Source organism: Acomys russatus, chromosome 8 (genome assembly GCF_903995435.1).
Source record: "Acomys russatus chromosome 8, mAcoRus1.1, whole genome shotgun sequence".
Lineage (NCBI taxonomy): Eukaryota > Metazoa > Chordata > Mammalia > Rodentia > Muridae > Acomys > Acomys russatus.
In genome coordinates, this window is record NC_067144.1 from 70,995,197 (window position 1) to 71,015,046 (window position 19,850).

The following is a 19,850-nucleotide window of genomic DNA, read 5'->3' on the forward strand; positions in this document are numbered from 1 at the left end:
GACGGTGCCGCCCACAGTGGCCAGGCCGTCTCTCCTCAGTTAACACAGTCAAGATAACCACCCACAAGCAGACCTAGAGAACCATCGCAAGTTGGCAGCTAACATTGACCATCATAGAAGGCATGGGGCGGGATGGAGTGCAAGGCACTGGAAGTGGACAGTCACAGAGGTGGCCCAGTGCAGAACGGCGCAGGTGCTGTGGACAAACTCCTCAGGCTCCAGGGTCCTCATTAGGAAATAACAGTGCCCAGGGATCCCGGGGTGCACAGCACAGACCAGGGCAGGCTGGCCGCCAGGGATGGTGAGAACATGGACTCTGGGGTTCACCTCAGACAACCAAGGGTCACACCTGCCGCCCACTACTTGGCTGTGCAATACCAAACAAGGGTCTCTTCCTCTAGAGGCCTAGACTGCTCCACCCACAGACTTGGGGAAAGCTTGGAGGATGTGCTGGGAAACGGGAAACAAAAGGGGTCATTTAAGAAGAAGGAAAAATAACTCAGTGTTGAAGCTCTATGCTCCTCAAGACTTTTCCTTGTTCATGAAAACAAAACAATCCAACAGCTGCTGGGAGACCATAACCCAGCTGTGTGTGACCTTTCAGCGGCACCCATGCTGCCAAGCGTGCGGACAGCTCACGTACTCAGCACCCTCTGCAGGTGGCTACTGCCTTCTAAGCCTCTGCAGAAGCTGGTGCTGAGAAAGGGAGTTTGCGTTAGCTCGCTCAGGCTCACGGGCTCCTCACACTCACAGCTAGGACCTCATGCAGGCTCTGCTAGCAGCTAGGAGGAACAACGTGTTAGCCTGAGAATGTCAACTTAGAAAAGGCAAGAGAGGTTTGTGTGAGCCCATGGGCTCAGGAGAGGTTTGTGTGAGCTGATGGGTCAGAGGTTCAGGTCAGGGCTTGTTATGAGGAGGGACACCATGAAAGAAAGCTGCTCATGTCATGGAAGCCAGGGAGGGGAGGGAGGGATGAAGAGGGTGGGAAGGGACGTAAGGTGGGTGGGAGGGAGGGTGGGAGGAGAGAGTTTATACCAGGAGGCAGGGACAAGTTTCATCTTTTCAGGGCACATCCTCAATGGCATATTTCCTCCACCTTAAAACAAACACATCAAATGATGAAGTCATCAGTACTAACCAAGGCTTTAACACATGTGCCTCTGGGGACATTTTATATCTAAAATATAACTCCCTGCCCTACAGTGGCAAGCCAGGGTCCCCGTAGCCCACTGTGAGGGGCAATTGAGTGAGACCCTTGCAGGCAGCACTCCCCTCTCTCCAACCTTCAGATCCGAGGTGGTCTTTCCTACCCACCATGCAAGGCTAAGCATCCTACAGGACAGCTCCCTCTGCTTGTGCTAAGGAGAACAAAAGCTGAGGAAGGGCTGTGTGGGCAAGGTCCTGGCATCTTTACTCCTGAGCACCCTGCACTGACCGGAGCCGCAGCCACTCTCTGGAAGGCCCCTCCCAGTCTGGACAGCAGGTCTTGTTATGCAGCCCAGCTGCTCTTTAACTTACCGTTCTGGCCACCTAAGCGCCTAGGCAGCTCCCACTACAAGCACGCACCATCATTACTGGGTTCCCTCTCTCTATTCTATCAGCAAACGCCTGCTGCCACAGGATGCCCTAGATTCAGAACCGATGGGCCCAGGAGGCAGATTTCCCCTGGAGCAGGAGCACGGGCCTCAGGACATAGGACCTGAGCCACAGCCAGGAAACTCTGCTTCCCAGCCTTATCCCAGGACAACAGTGAGGTGACCTTAACCCAAAATCTAATACTTGCATAAACACCTCAGCCACCGCACCTTTCATGAAGAAGTCAGCGCTGCGCAGGCAGGTTAACCATGCTGTTTGCTGGTGTGCAAACACTTGGGCTGGGTTAGCATTTACAGAGTGGAAGTGGAAAAATGGGGGCCAGACATGAGAGAGGATCTCATGACTAAGAATAAGAGGCCAGGATTCCAGTTTGGGCTCAATCATGAATTTTCTGTGTGATTTTGGGCCAGTCTAATGTCTCCTGGTGGCACATGTCAATTGCAATGAAAATGAACTAGTCTTAAAATTAAAAATTCAGTTCCTCTCAGAAGCACCAGCTATAAGTGCTCAGTGCAATGTGACAATTCAAATTAAAATGACTTAAAGTATAATCAAATTATAAATCTGGTTCCCTTGTCCCAGCTGCCACATTTCAAACCCTGGGAGCCACTTCTGGCTCGTGGTTGCTGCCCTGGGTGGCACAGGCACGTGCCTTACTGTCTGTGTGCGGAGTCTCACTGGGTAGCTGAGTCTGCAGGTGGAGAAGCACCATTCATAGACCATCTTAGACATTGCTGAAGGACCTTCTAAGGGCCTGTGCGCCTGTGAGAACCTTTATAAGACACTGGGGAGAAAGCCACAGCATTTTCAGCCTGCAGCAGGTCTAAGGCAGGGACTATTCACCAGAGACGGATGGGCAGGCTGAACTACCCCATGGTGCCCCACGCTTTCAGTCCATGGGCAAACATTAGCACGCTTCCGTAAAGCAGGACATCCGTAAGTTAGTGTCGAGGGATGGCTTGCACAGCAGATGAAAGCATGTATATTACAGACAAAGGCAGAGCCACCATTTGCAGGTGACCATGCCCAGGAATCATCCACAGGTCGAGCACGCGTGTTCCAGAACTCGGAGATCTGACAGCGTCTCAGCCAAAGCCTTTTGAATGCTGAATGGAGACTTCCACACTGGAGTGAAGGGTCGATGTGAAGCCACGGATACAATAAAAATATCCTACCCTTGCGCCACATGTATGATAATGTACAAAAAGCATTAAGTGACGCGTGTTTTGACTGGAGGCCTGCTCACAAGGCATCTCAGTATGTGTGGAAAGACTCCAAAGTCTCAAAACACACAAGGGCCAGAACAGACTGTCCCAAGCACTTCAGGGGTTCTCTGACTGTGAGAAACAGCAGGAGGCATTAGGTTACAGAGTCAAAACAGAAACAGGAACTTCCTTTATGGGGAAGTAAAATCAAGGTGATAAGTAGTAAATTCTCATTTTACTTTTCATATGTACTTATTGTGTATACAGATATGGGTGTGTGCACATGACATGATGTGTGTGTGTGTGTGTGTGTGTGTGTGTGTGTGTGTGTGTGTGTGTAGGTGAGAGGACAATGTGCAGGGATCACTTTTGTCCTATCATGTGGCCCTTAAGTCATCGGCTTTGGTGGCAAGCGCTCTTACCCATCTCAATGGCTCTGATCTCATTTTACTACATTTAAGTTTATGTAAGTGACAGAAGGATGAACAAGTGACAAAGGAGGAAAACGGGAAAGACTGAGCCCTGTGAGTACAAGGCTAATCTAGTCCACAGTCAAAATCAGTGCAAAGATGGCTGAGAAATGGACAATGGGGTTAACAAGGGCTCTGAGACAGTCGTGTGCAAAAGTAACTCAGGCTGCATTTCAAGTGTGCAAGGGGCCTGCGTGCCTAGTTGGCAGGACAGGAACATGTCACATGGGACTGAGGAACAAAGTAGAGAAGCAGACACTAAGAACAGGAAGTACCAGAAGACACTGCTCCCTGCACACAGGCAGTGAAGGAAGCAGTGTCTGCATCTGAACCCTGCCTGAGATGAAGATGTTCTGGGAGGCTGCCTGCCAGTGAGTCAAAGGCCAGCTGCAGAGATATCTGCAAGATAAGTGGGAAGTACCAGTTTTCTCTTAACAAATTCTTAGTTACGGGCCAAAAATGCACCAGAAAAACAGTAGCCAAAATAAGCAGTTTACAGAAACAAAGCAACAAATGCCCAAGGAGCCTGTTAAGATGGCCGACCCTGTTCCTAATTAACCACAGTCTACTTAAAACAAGGAAGCAGTCTTTTCCACATGTCTAAGACCCAAGCCGACAAAGGACAGGATTCCACAGACCTGGTGGCAATGTAAACACAGCCATATGGTAACATGGTGGAAAGCAAACTGCCAATGACTGCTAAGCAGCCACCCGTACATCCTGCCTAAGGAATGTATTTACACACATAAACAGAGATGTGTGTGGGAGGATGCTGAGTACAACACTGTTTGCAGTGTGAAGATTTTTCCCCAGAGAAGCTAACTGCTCTTCAGTGGCAGGGCTAGTCAAATTGGCTATGTCACAGTGGAACCTCAGGCCACTAAAGAAATGCAGAGTCCAGGCCCACCACACCACGGAGGGGCAGGCAGCAAAACATTCTCAGCACTGCACTGTGTAAACATGGCCCACGGTGCACGTCACCTGCATTTATCTCTACCTGCCAGACTCTGAGACAACCAGACACCACCGCTGAGGAGGAGGCTGAGAGAAGGCGAAGCAGGGTCTTAGTACATGCTTGTATTGTAATTTTTTACAGCTACTTCTGTAATTACCCTTGACTCACAGAGCAATCTAAACAAATGTAATAGTCTGTGGCTGACACTTGGCACAGGGCGTGGATGAGGTGGGCTCTCCAGACATCCCGCACTAGCGCTCCCCATCAGCTTTGCAGCCAGCACCGTGCGGCACTAACAGCTGGGGCAACTGTCTGCTGAACTCAGCTTACATTAGCTGAGTTCTCCAGCTTCCAGAAGATGGGTGAATCATGGGAACCTCGAGAACTGAGTGTGGATCACACTCCACAAAGCCCCCTTTCCCCTCCAGCACCCCGATGCCGTCATCTTGCAGTACTGAATAGGTCCAGGCTGTTAGGTGACAGTGCTGCAGGGGAAAGACTGGAGTTGAAAAGACTGGCTCATTTAATTAAAGGCGCAGCAGGGGCCTTGAGTATTATGAAGGCAGCACTGACGAGGAAGTCGCCTTGCCCAGCGCAGCCTCTTGCAAATCTGAACAGCATTCAGAGATGAAAGGGTCACAGCTGCTTTGGCCCTCCAAGGACCAGAGTGGGACTAAAGGCTGGCAGGGGAGGTGGAGCTAACAGAGAGCTCAGAATATGTTAGTCTGCTGGAGAGAAAGGACGAAAGGAAAGAAAGGGCTGCAGGGAAGAAAGGCGCAAAGGGGAAGAAGAAAACCCTCCACAGAGCACCAGTGTTTATTTTTCAGTTAGAAGATTCGTTTTCAAACTTGCGGGGACCATAAAATTTGTTGAGCTCTGCCGTCCTGACCGATGCCACGGTTCGGGGGTCTCACAGCCACTGTGCTCCCAACACAGTGTTTTACAAGCAGGGTTCAGTTCCCAAGATGCTCTCAACTCAGTGGCAAAGCTCAGTTCGCATTAAATAGATGCCTAACAAAGCCCCAGCCTGCAGCTCTTTCTAGGGACTTAGCAAGGAAGAGACAAGCGATTGAGGACTGTGCATCTAGCATTATTCTTACAGCGTTCGGGTGTCTGGAAACAAGTAGACCTCACACGCCCCCTTAGAGCTGCGGGCGGTCCTCGGAAAATAAGCATTACCACTTAATAGACCTTAAATGAGATACTTACTGGGTGTGGCGGACAGGTTTTAATCCCAGCCTTCAGGAGACAGAAGCAGACAGACTTCTGTAAACTCAGGGCTAGCCTGGTCTGAGTAGCAAGTTCCAGGCCAGCCCAAGCTACATAGTAAGACCCTGTCTAAGGGGAGTGACAGTTTTCATTCTTGCGGTGTTTTTACTCCCATAGGTCCATAAAAAAACAAAATCAAAACAAAAAAACGTATTGACTGCCTGCAAGCAGCAGTCATCTTTGCATTTTGATAATAGTAATCATAAAAGTCTAATCCATGCTGCACATCTGCTGTGCGTCTGGCACTGTTCTATGTTTTTTCTACTAGCTCCCTCCATACTCAGTAACCCCAGGAGACTGTCACAGAGAAGTTAAATTACCCCCCACAAGTTACAGAGGCAGCAGCCAGTGAGTCCTCACAGGTTCAGCCTCTTGTTTTGCTTTCCCCAGTGTGGCCCTCCGGACGTACGAGTCTGGCTGAGGTCGGGACTCCAGTACAAGGAAGCGTGGATTCTGACACTTGTACTTATGGACCTCTCTATCATATTCCTGAGCTTATGAAAATTAGCCAGGTTAAGAATATGCAGCAATGGGGCTGGAGAGATGGCTCAGAGGTTAAGAGCATTTGCTGCTCTTCCAAAGGTTCTGAGTTCAATTCCCAGCAACCACATGGTGGCTCACAACCATCTATAATGAGATCTGGTGCCCTCTTCTGGTGTGCAGGCAAAACAGTGTATACATGATAAATAAATAAATCTTTAAAAAAGAAAAGAAAAAGAAAATGCAACAAGAAGCCCCCATATGGGAAATGTTATTGAGGCGATCCTGGCACTAATTAAGGGACAAAGGAGGGAAAGACAGCATCTGACCAGAAAATGAATGAGGAAACAAACACCCAATGGTGACCCACTATGGAGCCACACTGCCACCATCATGAGAGCGGGGGTGGAGCCTGGGTCAGGGTTTACGTGGCCCCTATCTTCGAGGTCATCACAAATGCTTCCACCGTGATAGTTCTTACTCCCACAGCATCCCAGCGAGCACACACAACACACACACCATCCCTACTGGCTCTCTCACCAGATCCAGGCTGAGCCTCCCTAACCTAGAATCTGAAATGCTGCCACAGCCATCTCTGGTCCCAAGCTCTTTGGCTAAGAGAGACTTGAGGGAGCTGCTTGGGATCCCAGGCACCACCCCTGAGCAGCTGCAGTTTCATTCCAGGCCACAGGTGTGGTGGGCCTGGACTCTGCATTTCTTTGGTTCCCTGCTGTCCTCGGCACTAAGTGCACAGCTCACTGCCTGACACACAGCTCTCTACCACAGCCTGCCTTACTCCACATCTGCTGTGAGTGCTCCGTCTAGGTTCACCTATTCCAACCCCCGCCTCTGAGGGCATCCGAGGGATGGATTCTGGTGGTGGCCTGCCTGTAGGAGCTGCCAAGTTGTACGGACTGCTGATGCTGCCTACCCGAGACTCGCAGGCAGGAAGCATGGAGGAAGCTGAAGGCCACCTGTGCCTCCCAGATCTCAGGCCCGCCCAGCATCGTGATGTCACAATGTGGCCTGAGCAGTGGATGTTCTAGGCCTCCCACCAGAGGCACATAGTCCCGGTGACTTATCTGTGGGCATTAGCTTTCCCTCTGTAAATCTTCATTGGGAACGTGACCCAGGACGCTGCTCAGACTGCCCTAGAGTTTCCAAACAAGTGTGAGCTTTCACAGGGGAGCATTTCTCTACATTTTACCATGGTGGTCATGGTGCTGGCATGGAGCCCGGGGCCTTGCCCACGTCAGGCAAGTGCCTGAATATGCAGGTACACCCAGGCCTAGTCATTTATCCTGACTACTTAGGCTCTATTATATGTACACACGCACACACGCACACACATACATATATACACATGTATACAAGCACACGCATACACACATACATACATACACACGTTGTACTAAATCAGAGTTTCCCTGAAAGAAATTTTATAAACATGTACAGGGGAACAGCTAGAGCAGAGGGAGGGCATTACTTCAGACAAACTCTGCTCTCTCACTTAGCTGTCTGAGCGGCAGCCCACTCCTGCAGCCTCCAGCAGGGAAGGCTTCCTACCAGCCTGGTTTCTGCTAGGAGATGGATGGTGTCTCTCCCCTTTGAAATTACAAACTTGTCTGCAGCTCTGGCAGCGACTGCTCCTCCCTTCCTTTAGGGAGAGGCATGCCTGAACAGCAGTCTTAAGTCAACCAGCAGATCCATGGAGAACAGAGGAAGCTACTGCTCCCTGGTGGTAATCAGTGAACAGCACAGGTACAATCGGCTCTGACTTCCATCTAAGCTCACTTAATGTAGACTGGGAACGGAGAAGCCTCCACTGGACCCAGAATTGATGGAGCTGCCCACACCAGCTCCAGCTCTGCCAACACCCATCTGATGAACACTCCTGAGTTCACACCATCACCCATCTGGGTTTCTACTCACTAGGGAAATGCAAGGTAGGCTCACAAGTCCCTTCTTCCCACAGGCTTTGAGAGCCCCAGAACCAAACCTCCAGGGGCTATGAGATTCTATGATGCTTGTTATTTTTGTAAAGAGAAGACACCTTTGTTAGAAAACAGCAAATAGCAGCATCTTCCTTATAAGGTTACAGAAAGCCCAGAAACGATGACACTCACACAGAGTTGGCACAAGTTATACAAGGCTAACCCATGTCCTTACAGTCAGTTTGGGAATTCCTAATTTTATACTTTACCACCAAAACCTAAGGGTGGAAGGTATGTTACTGAGCACACCACTAGCCCGGAGCAGTGGTGTGTGCCTGCAGTCGCAGCTACTCAGGAGGCTGAAGCAGCAAGAGCCATCTGAGGTCAGGAGTTGGACGCTAGTCTGGCCAGCACAGTGAGACTTCATCTCAAATAAGAGAAGGAAGAGGAGGAGGAGGAAGAGGAAGAAGAGGAGGAAGAGGAGGAAGGGGAAGAGGAGGAAGAGGGGGAAGAGGAAGAGGAAGAGGAAGAGGAGGAGGAAGAGGAGGAGGAAGAGAAAGAGAACTAAGTTCCCTGGATAATAAGCATACATCAGGTGGATGCAAGGTACCAGCTGCCCTTTCAGGGAGGTAAACCTGGTGGGACATTTGGAAAATTCTGCTGTCAGACTTTAAACAAACGTCACTTGTGTTTTGGTGACTCGTCAGATGGTGGCTGGACCCTTTAATGACCAGTGCTGAGGGCATTTAAGTCCTCAGTGGCGCAAGATCATCTGATGAATTTTATGTGAGTTTCCAAAATTCACATAAAGACATCTCATCTTGAGCAAATTCTGCTTGGGGCAAGTCTGTTTAGACCTGTGGGTTTGGGGAGCAGAGAAGGGGGAGGCAAGGTAGGAAGGATGAGGTATGGCACCACAGGGAGAATAGCACACTGTGCTTCTGGAGCTAGGGGTGGCCTCAGAGACTATCTTACCTGCTCGGCTGTCAGGAAGAAGACAACGTAGAGTTCGTCGAATTACACACACAGTTCATCAGTTACCCGGCGTGACCAACATCCCAAACCAAGCTCTACATCTTTCTCCCTCTGTCTCATGATGTGAAGGGAGAGCTGTGAAGCGTCTAGGGCAGGAGCCTTCCTCCACTGGCCGTCCTAGACTTTGGGTACAACTGAAGATGTGTAGGACTTGACTGGGCTCCCATGCCTAGTTGTGAACCATGTAATGCTCAGAATGTGAGCGATACCCAACAAGCATTTGTTGAATGACGGCAGCGAATGGACAAAGCACTGGCCCCAGATCTGCCTGGTCCCAGTGTCCAGGCGCTGGCCGTTCCCAACACGCGACATAAAGGCTGCCGTTGTGCCTGGCCCATCAGGATCACCCAGCATCTGTTCAAAGCAAAGGCACAGCAAAGGGAATGAGAGTTGTAACCTGCCGATCTGCACCCTATGTACGGAGACACGTCCTTCCCGGAACTCCTTGGGACCTCAGTGAGATGTAGACGGTGTATAGAGCCTCCATGTGCACTGCTGTCCCACTGTGACAGGGTGAGTATCCAGCACTTCTGAGTGAAAGCTGGGTGGGAGTCCAGACCAGTGAATCCAGCCATGTGAGCTGGGATTCACAACACTGACCCAGCCCTGTGAGCCAGTGGGGGTGACGCCAACAGTGCCTACTTCACACGGCTCTTAGAAAGGGAAACGATGTCCTAAACAAGTGGGAGTTAATGAAACACTGTGACAAAGATGACCCAGAAATGCAAAGGCTGGTAATCAGGCACCAAACGTCTCCGCCCTGCCCCCTTCCGTCAAACTCACCTGCTGAAGCCCTAACGCCAGTGTGGCTGGACTCGGAGGTAAGGTCTCTAAGAAAGTAATTCACCCATGGTCCAAGGATGAGGGCCTTTATGACCTCACACGTCCTGGTAAGAGGCCATGGAAGAGTTAGTTCCCAGTCCCCACACAGGACTGGGAAAATCCTCTGAGGACACAGTAAGAAGGCGCCACCTGCAGGCCAAGGACAGAACCTACACCTGGTTCCACACGCGAGCTGCTAGCAGTGAGAAAATGAGTCTCTGAAGGCAGCTAAGCTGTGGTGTTTGGAAAGGCAGCCCTGGCCGACTGATGCCGTGATAAAGTAAAGGTAAGCTACTGTAATCCTGAGTGTAAAAACCCAAAACTAGCTCTCTAAATAACATTTTTGTCTTCTAATTCTAAATTCGGGCCATCCTCAAATACCTCTCTCTACTGGGTTAATTACGATTGTGGTAGGAACTTCATACCTTAACTGTCAAAATTAGCAACAAAAGGAGAAGTGTCGGGCCTTCCCATGCCAGCGAGGGTTCAGCTTCTCCTGTGCAAGTTACCAGGCCTGGCCCTGCTCACCCTCCGAGGTCAGCCGTGGTCAGGACACTGCGGCCATCCACAGGCTCAGCTTCCCCGACTCCTTCAGAAAGTCCCTAACAGCTTTTGATTTTCAGGTGCTCCACAATGTGGCTATGGCTCACTAACTAGGCAGTCTATGGAAGTTGTGGAGGCTAAAAGTGCATTCTTTATGGAGCTGAACCTCAAAAGAAAAACTTTTTTTTTTTTTTTTTTTTTTTCCTCCTCTGCTGGGGCTTGAACTTGGGGCCTTGAGCACGGCAAGCAAGAGGTCTACACACTGAGCTCTAGCTCAAGCCTGTGTCGGTAAACATTTCCAAACATTAGCATCTCCACAGAAGCCTAAAAGGGTTATATGAAAAACAACCACAACAACAAATCCAACAGGTGTGGTGGTGTGCACCCCAAACCCCAGCACTTGGGAGGTGGAGCAGGAGGATCAGGAATTTAAGGTCATTCTCAGCTACCTATGGAGTTCAAGGCCGTTGTGCTCTTCCTGAGGTCTGTCTGAAGAAAGTAAACAGGGCAACAGAGGGCTCACTGTGGTGTTGCTATGCGGCCTGTCCCTGCTCCTGGTCACCCATCTCCCAGTACCAGTGCATCCGTAATTATCATCCTGACTTAAGGGGCAGAATTCTAACATTAGGGAAACTGGGTAGATTGTAAACCAAGCCTGCACCTGTGCCTCTCTCCCAGCACTCTGAGTCTTGGGGAGGAACTGCGGGTTCCACCCACTTTTACATTTTCTCTCTCTGTTGCTCTGAAGGAAGCCAGTAGCCATGCTGCGAGCTGCCCCCTGGAGAGGCCCAAGAGGCAAGGAACAGAAGACACCTCTAGTCTTTAGCCATCAAAGGCCTGAGGGCCCAGCAACAGCTCACAGGAAGACCACCTGGGCCAGGTTTCATGTGGCACCAGAGATGATGCCTGACCATGGGAGCTTTAGGGCAAGTGCAGCAACTCCCGGATCCCACAGCCGTGCCCTGTTCTCTCAGTAAGATGTTTTTGGAGGTGGTGGCTACACAGCGGTTGAAGGCTGATACAGTAATTCACACTAAACCTTTGCTACATCCAAGTCAGCCACACTTTTCTATCTGTAGCTACTCTTAGCCTGCCCACTTCACAGGCAGAAGGACAGGCACACTGCCTCCTGTGGACGGGCCACACCAGGATTCAGAGCCTTCCCGCACTGATGCTCCCAGCTCTGATAGTCCCTGGGTCCTACGTTTTGATGTATTCGGCTTCCCCAAGAGATACAGAGGTGGCTAATCGTGATTGTCAGCTTCACTACATCTGGAATTAAGTAAAACCCCAGTAGCTGGGCAGCCTGCTTGAGAGGGACTTTTCTTGGTTGGATTATTTGAGGTGGGAGACCCAGCCTAGATCTAGGCCACACCTTATGGTGGCAGCCCTCTTAAAGGAAGCGGAGAGAGAAGCTTGCCCTTCCTGCCTGCTTGCCCTCACTCTTGCTGGCAGGCTCATCTACCCTGATCCACTCCTACACCGGTGTTAGGACCCACTTCTTTGGGACTCCAGTGAGGGCCTGCTCCTGCTTCCAGAACACACAGAATCACTCCGTGTCTCACTGCCTCAGGATCTGCACGTTCTGACAGTCACTAGTGTTTACAGAGGGGAACACAACAGAACTGGATTTCAAAAAGCCAGAATGCCCCACAGCTCTGAACATGGATCCTAATAACTGTGTATGACCCATAATAGCCCAGGGGTCTATTTAACACACACACAGACACACAGACACACACAAAAGCACACACATATACACACAGACACACACAATCATGAATCTACCCATATACACACATATACACAGACATAGACACATAGACACACACACACACAAAAGGACACACACATGGACACAGACACATACAGACACAAGCATGCATACGCACATACACACACATATACACAGACACACACAGGCACACACACATATACACAGTCACACAGACACACTCAGACACATAGACATAGACACACACAGACACACACAAGCATGCGGGCACACACACACACACACATATACACAGAAACACACATAGACTCATAGACACACACACAGACACACTCAGGCACACACACACAGACACAGACACAGACCAGACACACACACACACACACACACACACACACACACACACACATCGCTGCGTAGGAGCAAAGCATTCATGAGGCTAAGGAACCCGGCCCCTCATGGATGTGTACTTACGAGCTTATTGTGTTTTCTGGTGACAGTTTTAAAACAGAAAGAAACACAGAGAAAAGGACGCGGCCTGAAATACAAACACAGGAGGCAACAGCCTCCCCTCTCTTGCTCTATCACGAAGCCTATTTTTCTGTCACCTTACGTAACTGTCCTGAGGCTTGACAGCTCTGCAGTTGTAGGCTATGGAGAGAGCCAGTAAGTAAGCTCTATTGTGGACTGACTGAACATTTGAAGAGGAAAACAATGTGGCTATAAAAAGCATCTCATTTAGTTAAGGACCCGACACTCTAAAACCAAGGAAATAGCTGGTAAGTTGTAAGCCAAACCTAGTGCCTATTTAATGTGGGTTTTTACAAGCTAACACAGCATTCCAAATTTGTCCAAACAAGCTGAACCCACCACACCTGAGCCAAACCATGGAGGGGGAAACTGTCACCCGAGATGTAAGTCTCAGAGAACACAGGCTTTGCCCCTGCAGTAGGCTGAAGAGTGAAAACCACTCAGGACCACCTGGGCCCACCTCTTCCTCTCCAGCGCATGTTTCCAGCGCACTACATAGACTGACTTGGGATGGACACAGGCAGAAACATGGCTGTGGGTGTTCACAGTGGAATCTGTGGACATTGGCTGTGACACTCCAGATCCCCAAAACATCTCAGCCATCAAACTTCCATGGAATGTGGACTTGCCTACAAGTCCACAATCTGTCCTTGGGGACCTTGTCCTTAGAGTAAACTGAGTCACAGCTCTCCCGCTGATAGCCAATACTCTTGCTTAGGCTTCAAAGTCACACAAACTGGCAAGGAAACCAAGACCCAGGCAGGCTGGGTATCTGCGCAGGTGTGGGGCCAGTTGCTCAATGTTCTCTGTAAACTATGCATTGCCTCTTTCTCCCAGCCATCTTTTCTCTCCACAGGGTCTCACTCAGCCTGGAGCACAGCTACGTAACCCAGGTCTCAAGCGAAAGACAACCCTCGTGCTTTGGTGCCTTTGCACTGACCTAACAAGCACGAGCCACCATATCTGGCACAGACTAACCCCCTTCTAGCTAAGCAGGAGGCTTTGCTTCTCAGTCTTGACAAAGACCCACCCACAGGCCATTCCCAGCCCCCACACCTGAGAATGGAATTGGTGTGGAGTGCCTAAGGACAAGAAAATGTCTCAAACCTCCCTTGGGACCTCAGGGCCTCGGGGAGCAGAGATGAGGTGGCTCAGCAGGCCACCATTTGTTACATGCGTGTCTGATGGTCAACACTGAGCCCTAGTGAGGAAAACAGATGCGGAGCCTCACATCTCAGCCCAGGGCTCCTACAGGAGGAGCACAGAGAGGTTCTCGGGCCAATTGCAGAACCTAAGAGATGGGAGAGATTCTGCCTCAAAAACAAGATGAAAAGAGAGAACAGGTTCCCAAAAGTGGTCCTGACCTCACATGCATGCACCTACATGCATGCACCCACACACAATGCACCCCGTCACACATGCACCCCTCCCACACACACATAGACGCATCCACACTATTTTAAAAAACAGATTCCAAGGTGCAGGGACAGCTGGAGCCTCCCTGCTTAGGGAGGGGCACTTACGTAAAGAGTTTAGGACCTTGGCTTAAGATCCTTTTATGCAGATCAGAGTACATGTTATTACAAGAAAACCACAGAAAGGCTGCCATGAATTGTAATTATTTTGTAAAGAAACGTGTTTTCAGTAGGAACAAGAAGATTCTGCATGACTTCCTGGAATAGCCTTCGGGTGAAGCTCGGTCCATCAAATACACGATGGTCTTTGAGACAGTCAGGCAAGTGTGCCCTTCTGCTGCCATCTGGAGCTCTGTCGCACAGCAGGAGGATGGGAACTCTGGAGCTGTCGGTGACAACTGAGCAAAGGGAACAACAAACCAGTGCCAACAGCTCAAAGCACAGGTAATTACTGGTTCAAAGCACAGCTCTGCTTTCTAAGTAGAACTGTTCATAGAAGGAGCAGCTAGTGAGATGGAGCGTGCCGGCAAATACTTGCCCACATTGAAAATAATCTTAATAAAGATTTATGCTAACTTGCAACAGTATGAATTTCTCTGGTAAGACTATTTTACATCAATGATAGTATATGTAGACCTTTAATTAACATATCCCACTAAAAGCAAATCACACATATATATATATATATATATATATATATATATATATATATATATACACACACATATACATGTTTAATGTATATGTTTCTGAAATTCTCAAACAAATGAGTTAGTTCAGATCAGTTTCTTCTACTTTGATTACGGTTATTGGATCAGGAGAGTCACATGTACTAAGTATTTTTCTGCAGGCTATCACCCCCCCCCCCCCCGCCGTGGCCCTAGAAAGGGGGATTGGCTAGAAAGGGGGATCCCAGCTCTAAGACTTCCATCAGCTTTGCAGTCAGTACCCCACCCATCCCAGGGTAGATATGACCAACCTGAAGCAGACACATTTTCAATCTACCATCTAAGGGTGACCCCAGGGGGCAGGTTGAAGCCCCACAGCCACACTTTCCCACTCAGAGGGATGGTTCTAGCTAACAGGGAGACAATCAGTTTGCCGGAAGGCCTTCCACCGGCCTGCCATGATGTAGTGTCGTTAGGCCCGGGGTGTGGTACCCTTAGCCCAGAGGGTGAATGATGTCTGCATCCCTGTGAATCCACAGGCCCACAACCTGGCAACCCATGCTGCATCACACTCCCCACCCTGTCCCCAAGCTCCAGGTCTCAAGGTGGAGAGAAAGGGGAGGATCGGCCAGAGGCTCTGTGTGTCTTCTTCAGTACCATCCCTCTGCACTGAGTTCCTTTCCAACAACCCTGAAGATGACTGCAATCTGCCCCTACCTGGCCTGCCTCCCTGCATCCTCCCCTGCCCATCCCCCTCCTCCTCTAGGGGACATTTCCACCCCACTTTGAAGTCCAGCCCTCTGGGGACCCTCTCCCGGTTGCTCTTCAGACCTCTGCCCCATGGCCCGCTCCCCTTCACCACGTACACCAGCTCCTCCTGGCCTTCACCTAGCTCAACATGGCATCAGCACATCAGCGCTGCTATTCCTTCTGCATGGATTCCAGACACACAATTCTCCCCAGGGAGCCAGTCAGCCTGTGCAGGGGCCAACCCAGGCCACCCAAGCCGACTCCTCAGGGAGTATCTGTATGCCCACACTGGCCCCAGAGCCCTTCTCTGGACCCCGGAAGGCTGACTTGTGCCCATGGATCTGGCTCGATGCCAAGGCCAGGCTCCTTCCCTGTGAGCTTTAGCACCCTCATATGCAGTGCACCTGCCCGGCAGCGCCTCACGGGGGTTCCAACCACACTGCTTCCTCCTAGCTCTAGCTTCTAGCGGCTGCTCATAGCTTCTACCTCCTGTGGCACTCCGGAGGCCAGCCTAGTTAGCCAGTTGTGTGGTCAAACATCCTGAGGCACCAGTGTGCAACCCCGCAAGGACGTGGGTGCCTGTCACTCAGCCTGCGACCTGTCACTATTACCTGTTTCTGTTTCACGTCTTGCATTGCACCTAGCACTTCTGCCAGCCCTCTATACCCTCAGGTGCCACATGGTACATATTGGGGCAATTTACAATACATTTTTTCCCATAAAGAAAAATTGCACCAACAAGAATAGGCCCACACCTTTCTTGTCATTATTTTTTAAAAACCCATATAGACTAACATAAGAAATGTATAGCACTCACAACCTACTGGGCATCATAAGCAGCCTAGCGATGAGTTAAAGCACACAGGAGGATGTGCATCTGATATGTGCAAGTACCATATTGTTTTACATGGGAAACTTTGCCACGCATGGGTTTTAGTATCAGAGGGGTACCCTGGAACCAAGAATCCACCACGGATACGGAGGAATGGCGGTGCTTTAAAACATCTCATCCCCATGCTTCTCTCCCGTGGTCTGTCCATCTTTACTTCCTGAAGAGACCAAGCTCTGTTTAAGTGGCAAGCTCACCGCTCCTTCCTCTGAGCCTGAAACCATGTCTGGAAACCAGCGCCCGCCATCAGCAAGAACCTCCTTATCACTCCAGAGACTGTCACTGTTCATTCGATGCACAGCAGCCAACTCCTCCCTCCCTCAGACCACTAGTCCCTGCGCCCTCCTCCCCACAGCATCCTCGCCTTCTGCTGTATCTGATGTTTGCCTTTTCTGTTTCCCTCAATCAAACATGTCAGTAAAGCTTTCAGCGCTTGGCGCTGGGTCCATACGTCAATGAACTGTAGCTGAAGGTTGCTGCCAAGAGAAACACCACCGTGTCTTGGTCATTTATAATTTATACGCCCATTTACTTTCAGAAAGGATTTACAACGGCCGTGTAAGCTTCCGGACATCCTGTGCAGAGCAACAATTGTCACAGCCCAGTGCCCCCTCATGTTTGCAGGCTCTGGTCAGTACCTCAAACCTCTTTTAGGAGGTCCCCGGCTCTCTCCTCCCTGAGTCAAGATCCGGTTCATGAGATTGTACTTGTTTGGATGCCTGGTAATTCATACATTTTGTGGAATGATCCCGTAACAGCATTGTCTACAGCTCTGTCCATTTGGCCAGCGACTCATTTCGACATGTATTAAGATTCTGTTGTGGGGCTGTTCTGGGATCTGAGGACTCAACGGAGATTAAAATTGCATTGTTGCCTTCAGGGGCTAACAAGCAAGTGCCAGGCTCCAGGAACTATTACCACCTGGAGTGATATGCCTGGCCCCTGGCGCTCTGCACTTACTCCGTAGAGGAGGGGTTCATCTCATTCATTGGGAGGAAGGAGGAAGCAGACGTGACTCACTGTTCATAAATAGGGCTACCATCTACATTCTCAATCTGCACTATTGGAAGAAAAGCCAGTGTTTGGGTGAGACTCCTGGTTGCTCATTATCTTGCGGTTGATTGGCCAGTTTTGCGGTTGAATGGTGTTAGGGGAAAAGGAACCCTTTCCTAAGCTTTTTAACCTATTTAGTTCCTTAAACGGGTGACATGCCACCATCAGGGACACTCAGTACATTGGGAGTTGTTCCTTCCCCGACCAAATCCACACAATTTTGACACTCTGGAAAGTAGACGGAGCCGCTGTGAGTAACCAACCGTGGCAGTGGGGAGGCGGTGCAGAAGGAAACCCGCCCCCAGAGCCAGCGACCCCTGGAGCAGGGCTACGGCCCGTCCCCGCCCCGGTCGCGCCCCGCAACAAGTGTCCGCCCTCTGCCCGGACTGCAGCCCGGTCCTTACCCGGTACAGGCCGTCCACGAAAACGCGCGGGTCCAGGTGGCAGGCGATGGTGGCGCTCGGCAGGTCCTGCAGGTCCACCTCCTCCATCTCGCAGTCGATGAAGCTCCAGTCGCCGCCGCCCTCCTCCGCCTGGGCAGCAGCGGAGAAGGGCGCGAAGGGCCGCAGCGTCACCCGGGTGGGCGCCCGCTTCTCGACCGCCTCCGCCACCTCTCCCAGCCGCGGCCCCGCCACGCCGTCCTCCATGCCCAGCGCGCCCTCCTTCGCCCTGCTCCGCTCCGCGGCCGCCGGCTCCCGCTTCACCCTCTCGGGGGTCACCGCGCCGCCCGGACGCCGCCTTCTAGCGCCCGCCCCGCACGCCTCCGCCCCGCGCGGGAGGGGCGGCCGGCTCGCGCACGCAGGCCTCCAGTCGCAGAGCCCGCGGAGCCCAAGTGCGTTCCCTTTAAGGTCGGCCTACTCGGGTCACTAAGTCCCGCCCTTCCCATAGACTAGACCAATAACAGGGCAGGATTTTGTCACGTGAGGCCTATTCCATCGCCCTAAACCCGAAGCCTCAGGGCGGCCATATTTGTTAGGGGCAGAGGCCTCTGGCTTTTCTGACAGCTGGCGGTGCCTGTTGAAGGACACTCGCCCCGTATTAGCCCGTGGGACGCTGAGCCAGGAGGCTGCGGTTCCCACGCGGCGACGTTTGAAAACACATATACCAACTAAGGAAGACTTAAACGAAACCTAGTTAGATGCTCCGTTCGGTGGCCGTTTGCAGTGCTTAGATACTTATTACCGCGGAATTATAAATAAGGTTTGAGTAACACCATGATATGGTCTTATGTTTATACTTCAACTTATTAGTTATCATATCACTGCCCAATTTTTAGATAATTAGAAGGATTTTAGCACAAAATAATAGGTTTCAACCGTGTGTTTTCATACATACATTGTGTATGTGTGTGTATACACAGATGCTGTATTTTGCTCACAGCTGTTTCCCATTACCCTCCCCCTTCCCCCATCCTCCTGGCCCCTTTTCTTTTCTTTTTTTTCCTCTACGAACTTCCTGCTTTGGTGTCTTAAAAAAAAAAAATACCGTATCAGTTACTTTTGTTACTGTGATCAAAAAAATCATGATGAAGGCAACTTACAGAACAGTTTATTAGAGTTTGAGATAAGCCTCACAGGAATAAGAGTCCATTGTGGTGGGAAGACCACCGGCAGTAAGTAAGAGGCGTGACAGCGGGAGCCGGAAGCTGAGAGATCTGGTCTCAAGCGCAGGCGTGAAGCAGGGACCCTGAACTAGAAATTGAGAGGCAGTATACTAGCAAAGCCCATCCCTCCTGCCGCCCTCCCTCCAGTAAAGCCAAACTTCTACACCTTCCCCAAGCAGTGCCACCAGCTGAGGACCATCAGATGCCTCCACCCATAGGGGACACTCCTCATTCAAACCTCAAGCAATGGGGGTCGAACGACCCTTTCACAGGGGTCTGCTATCAGATAGCCTGCACACCATATAAAGTAGCAAAAATGCAGTTATGAAGCAGCAACAAAATAATTTTATGGTTGGGGGCGTCACCACACTATGCAGCGTTAGGAAGGTTGAGAGAGTAACCCAGACCCCTCATTTCTAATTAAATGAGATCATATGGGGGAAGAATTGAGTATGAGCTCAGTAAATGGCGCCTCTGCTCCTGTAGTTAGGTCTTTAAGGGGATGTTGGGTTAGGACTGTGTTTTCTCCTAAAGTACGCACACATTGTCATAAAATGTATAGCCAACTAAGAGCTGACATGTATTCAAAGTATGCCTTGCGTAAGGCCCTGAGATTGTCATTATGATCCCCCCAAGGGTCCAAGAGAAGAAAGAGGGCTCATGCAGAAATAATTCACAAATCCCAGACCGTGTGATGATAGTGAGAAACAGGAACCCTCGGGCTACAGGTGGATCTGTGAAGTGACATAACCACTCTGGTAAATAGTTTGACAGTCTCCTGGAAAAGGAAATCTAGAGTTACCACAGGACCCAGAAGTTCGTTTTCTAGGTATAACCCTAAGAAAAATAAAACCATACAGCCACAGGGCCTGCACACGACAGTTCATGGTGCCCTGT

General features: G+C 50.5%; 1 protein-coding gene across 1 annotated transcript in view; it reads right to left on the bottom strand.

Annotated features, from left to right (window-relative positions):
* The window catches only part of Rcan1 (regulator of calcineurin 1), a 73,993-nt gene extending 55,950 nt beyond the window's left edge, over window positions 1-18,043 (bottom strand). Inside the window, exon 1 of the mRNA XM_051150269.1 lies at window positions 17,755-18,043. Coding sequence (XP_051006226.1) covers window positions 17,755-17,997 — 243 coding nt within the window. The 5' untranslated portion in view covers window positions 17,998-18,043. The remainder of the gene's footprint in view (window positions 1-17,754) is intronic.
* Between the last annotated feature and the right edge of the window lie 1,807 nt (window positions 18,044-19,850).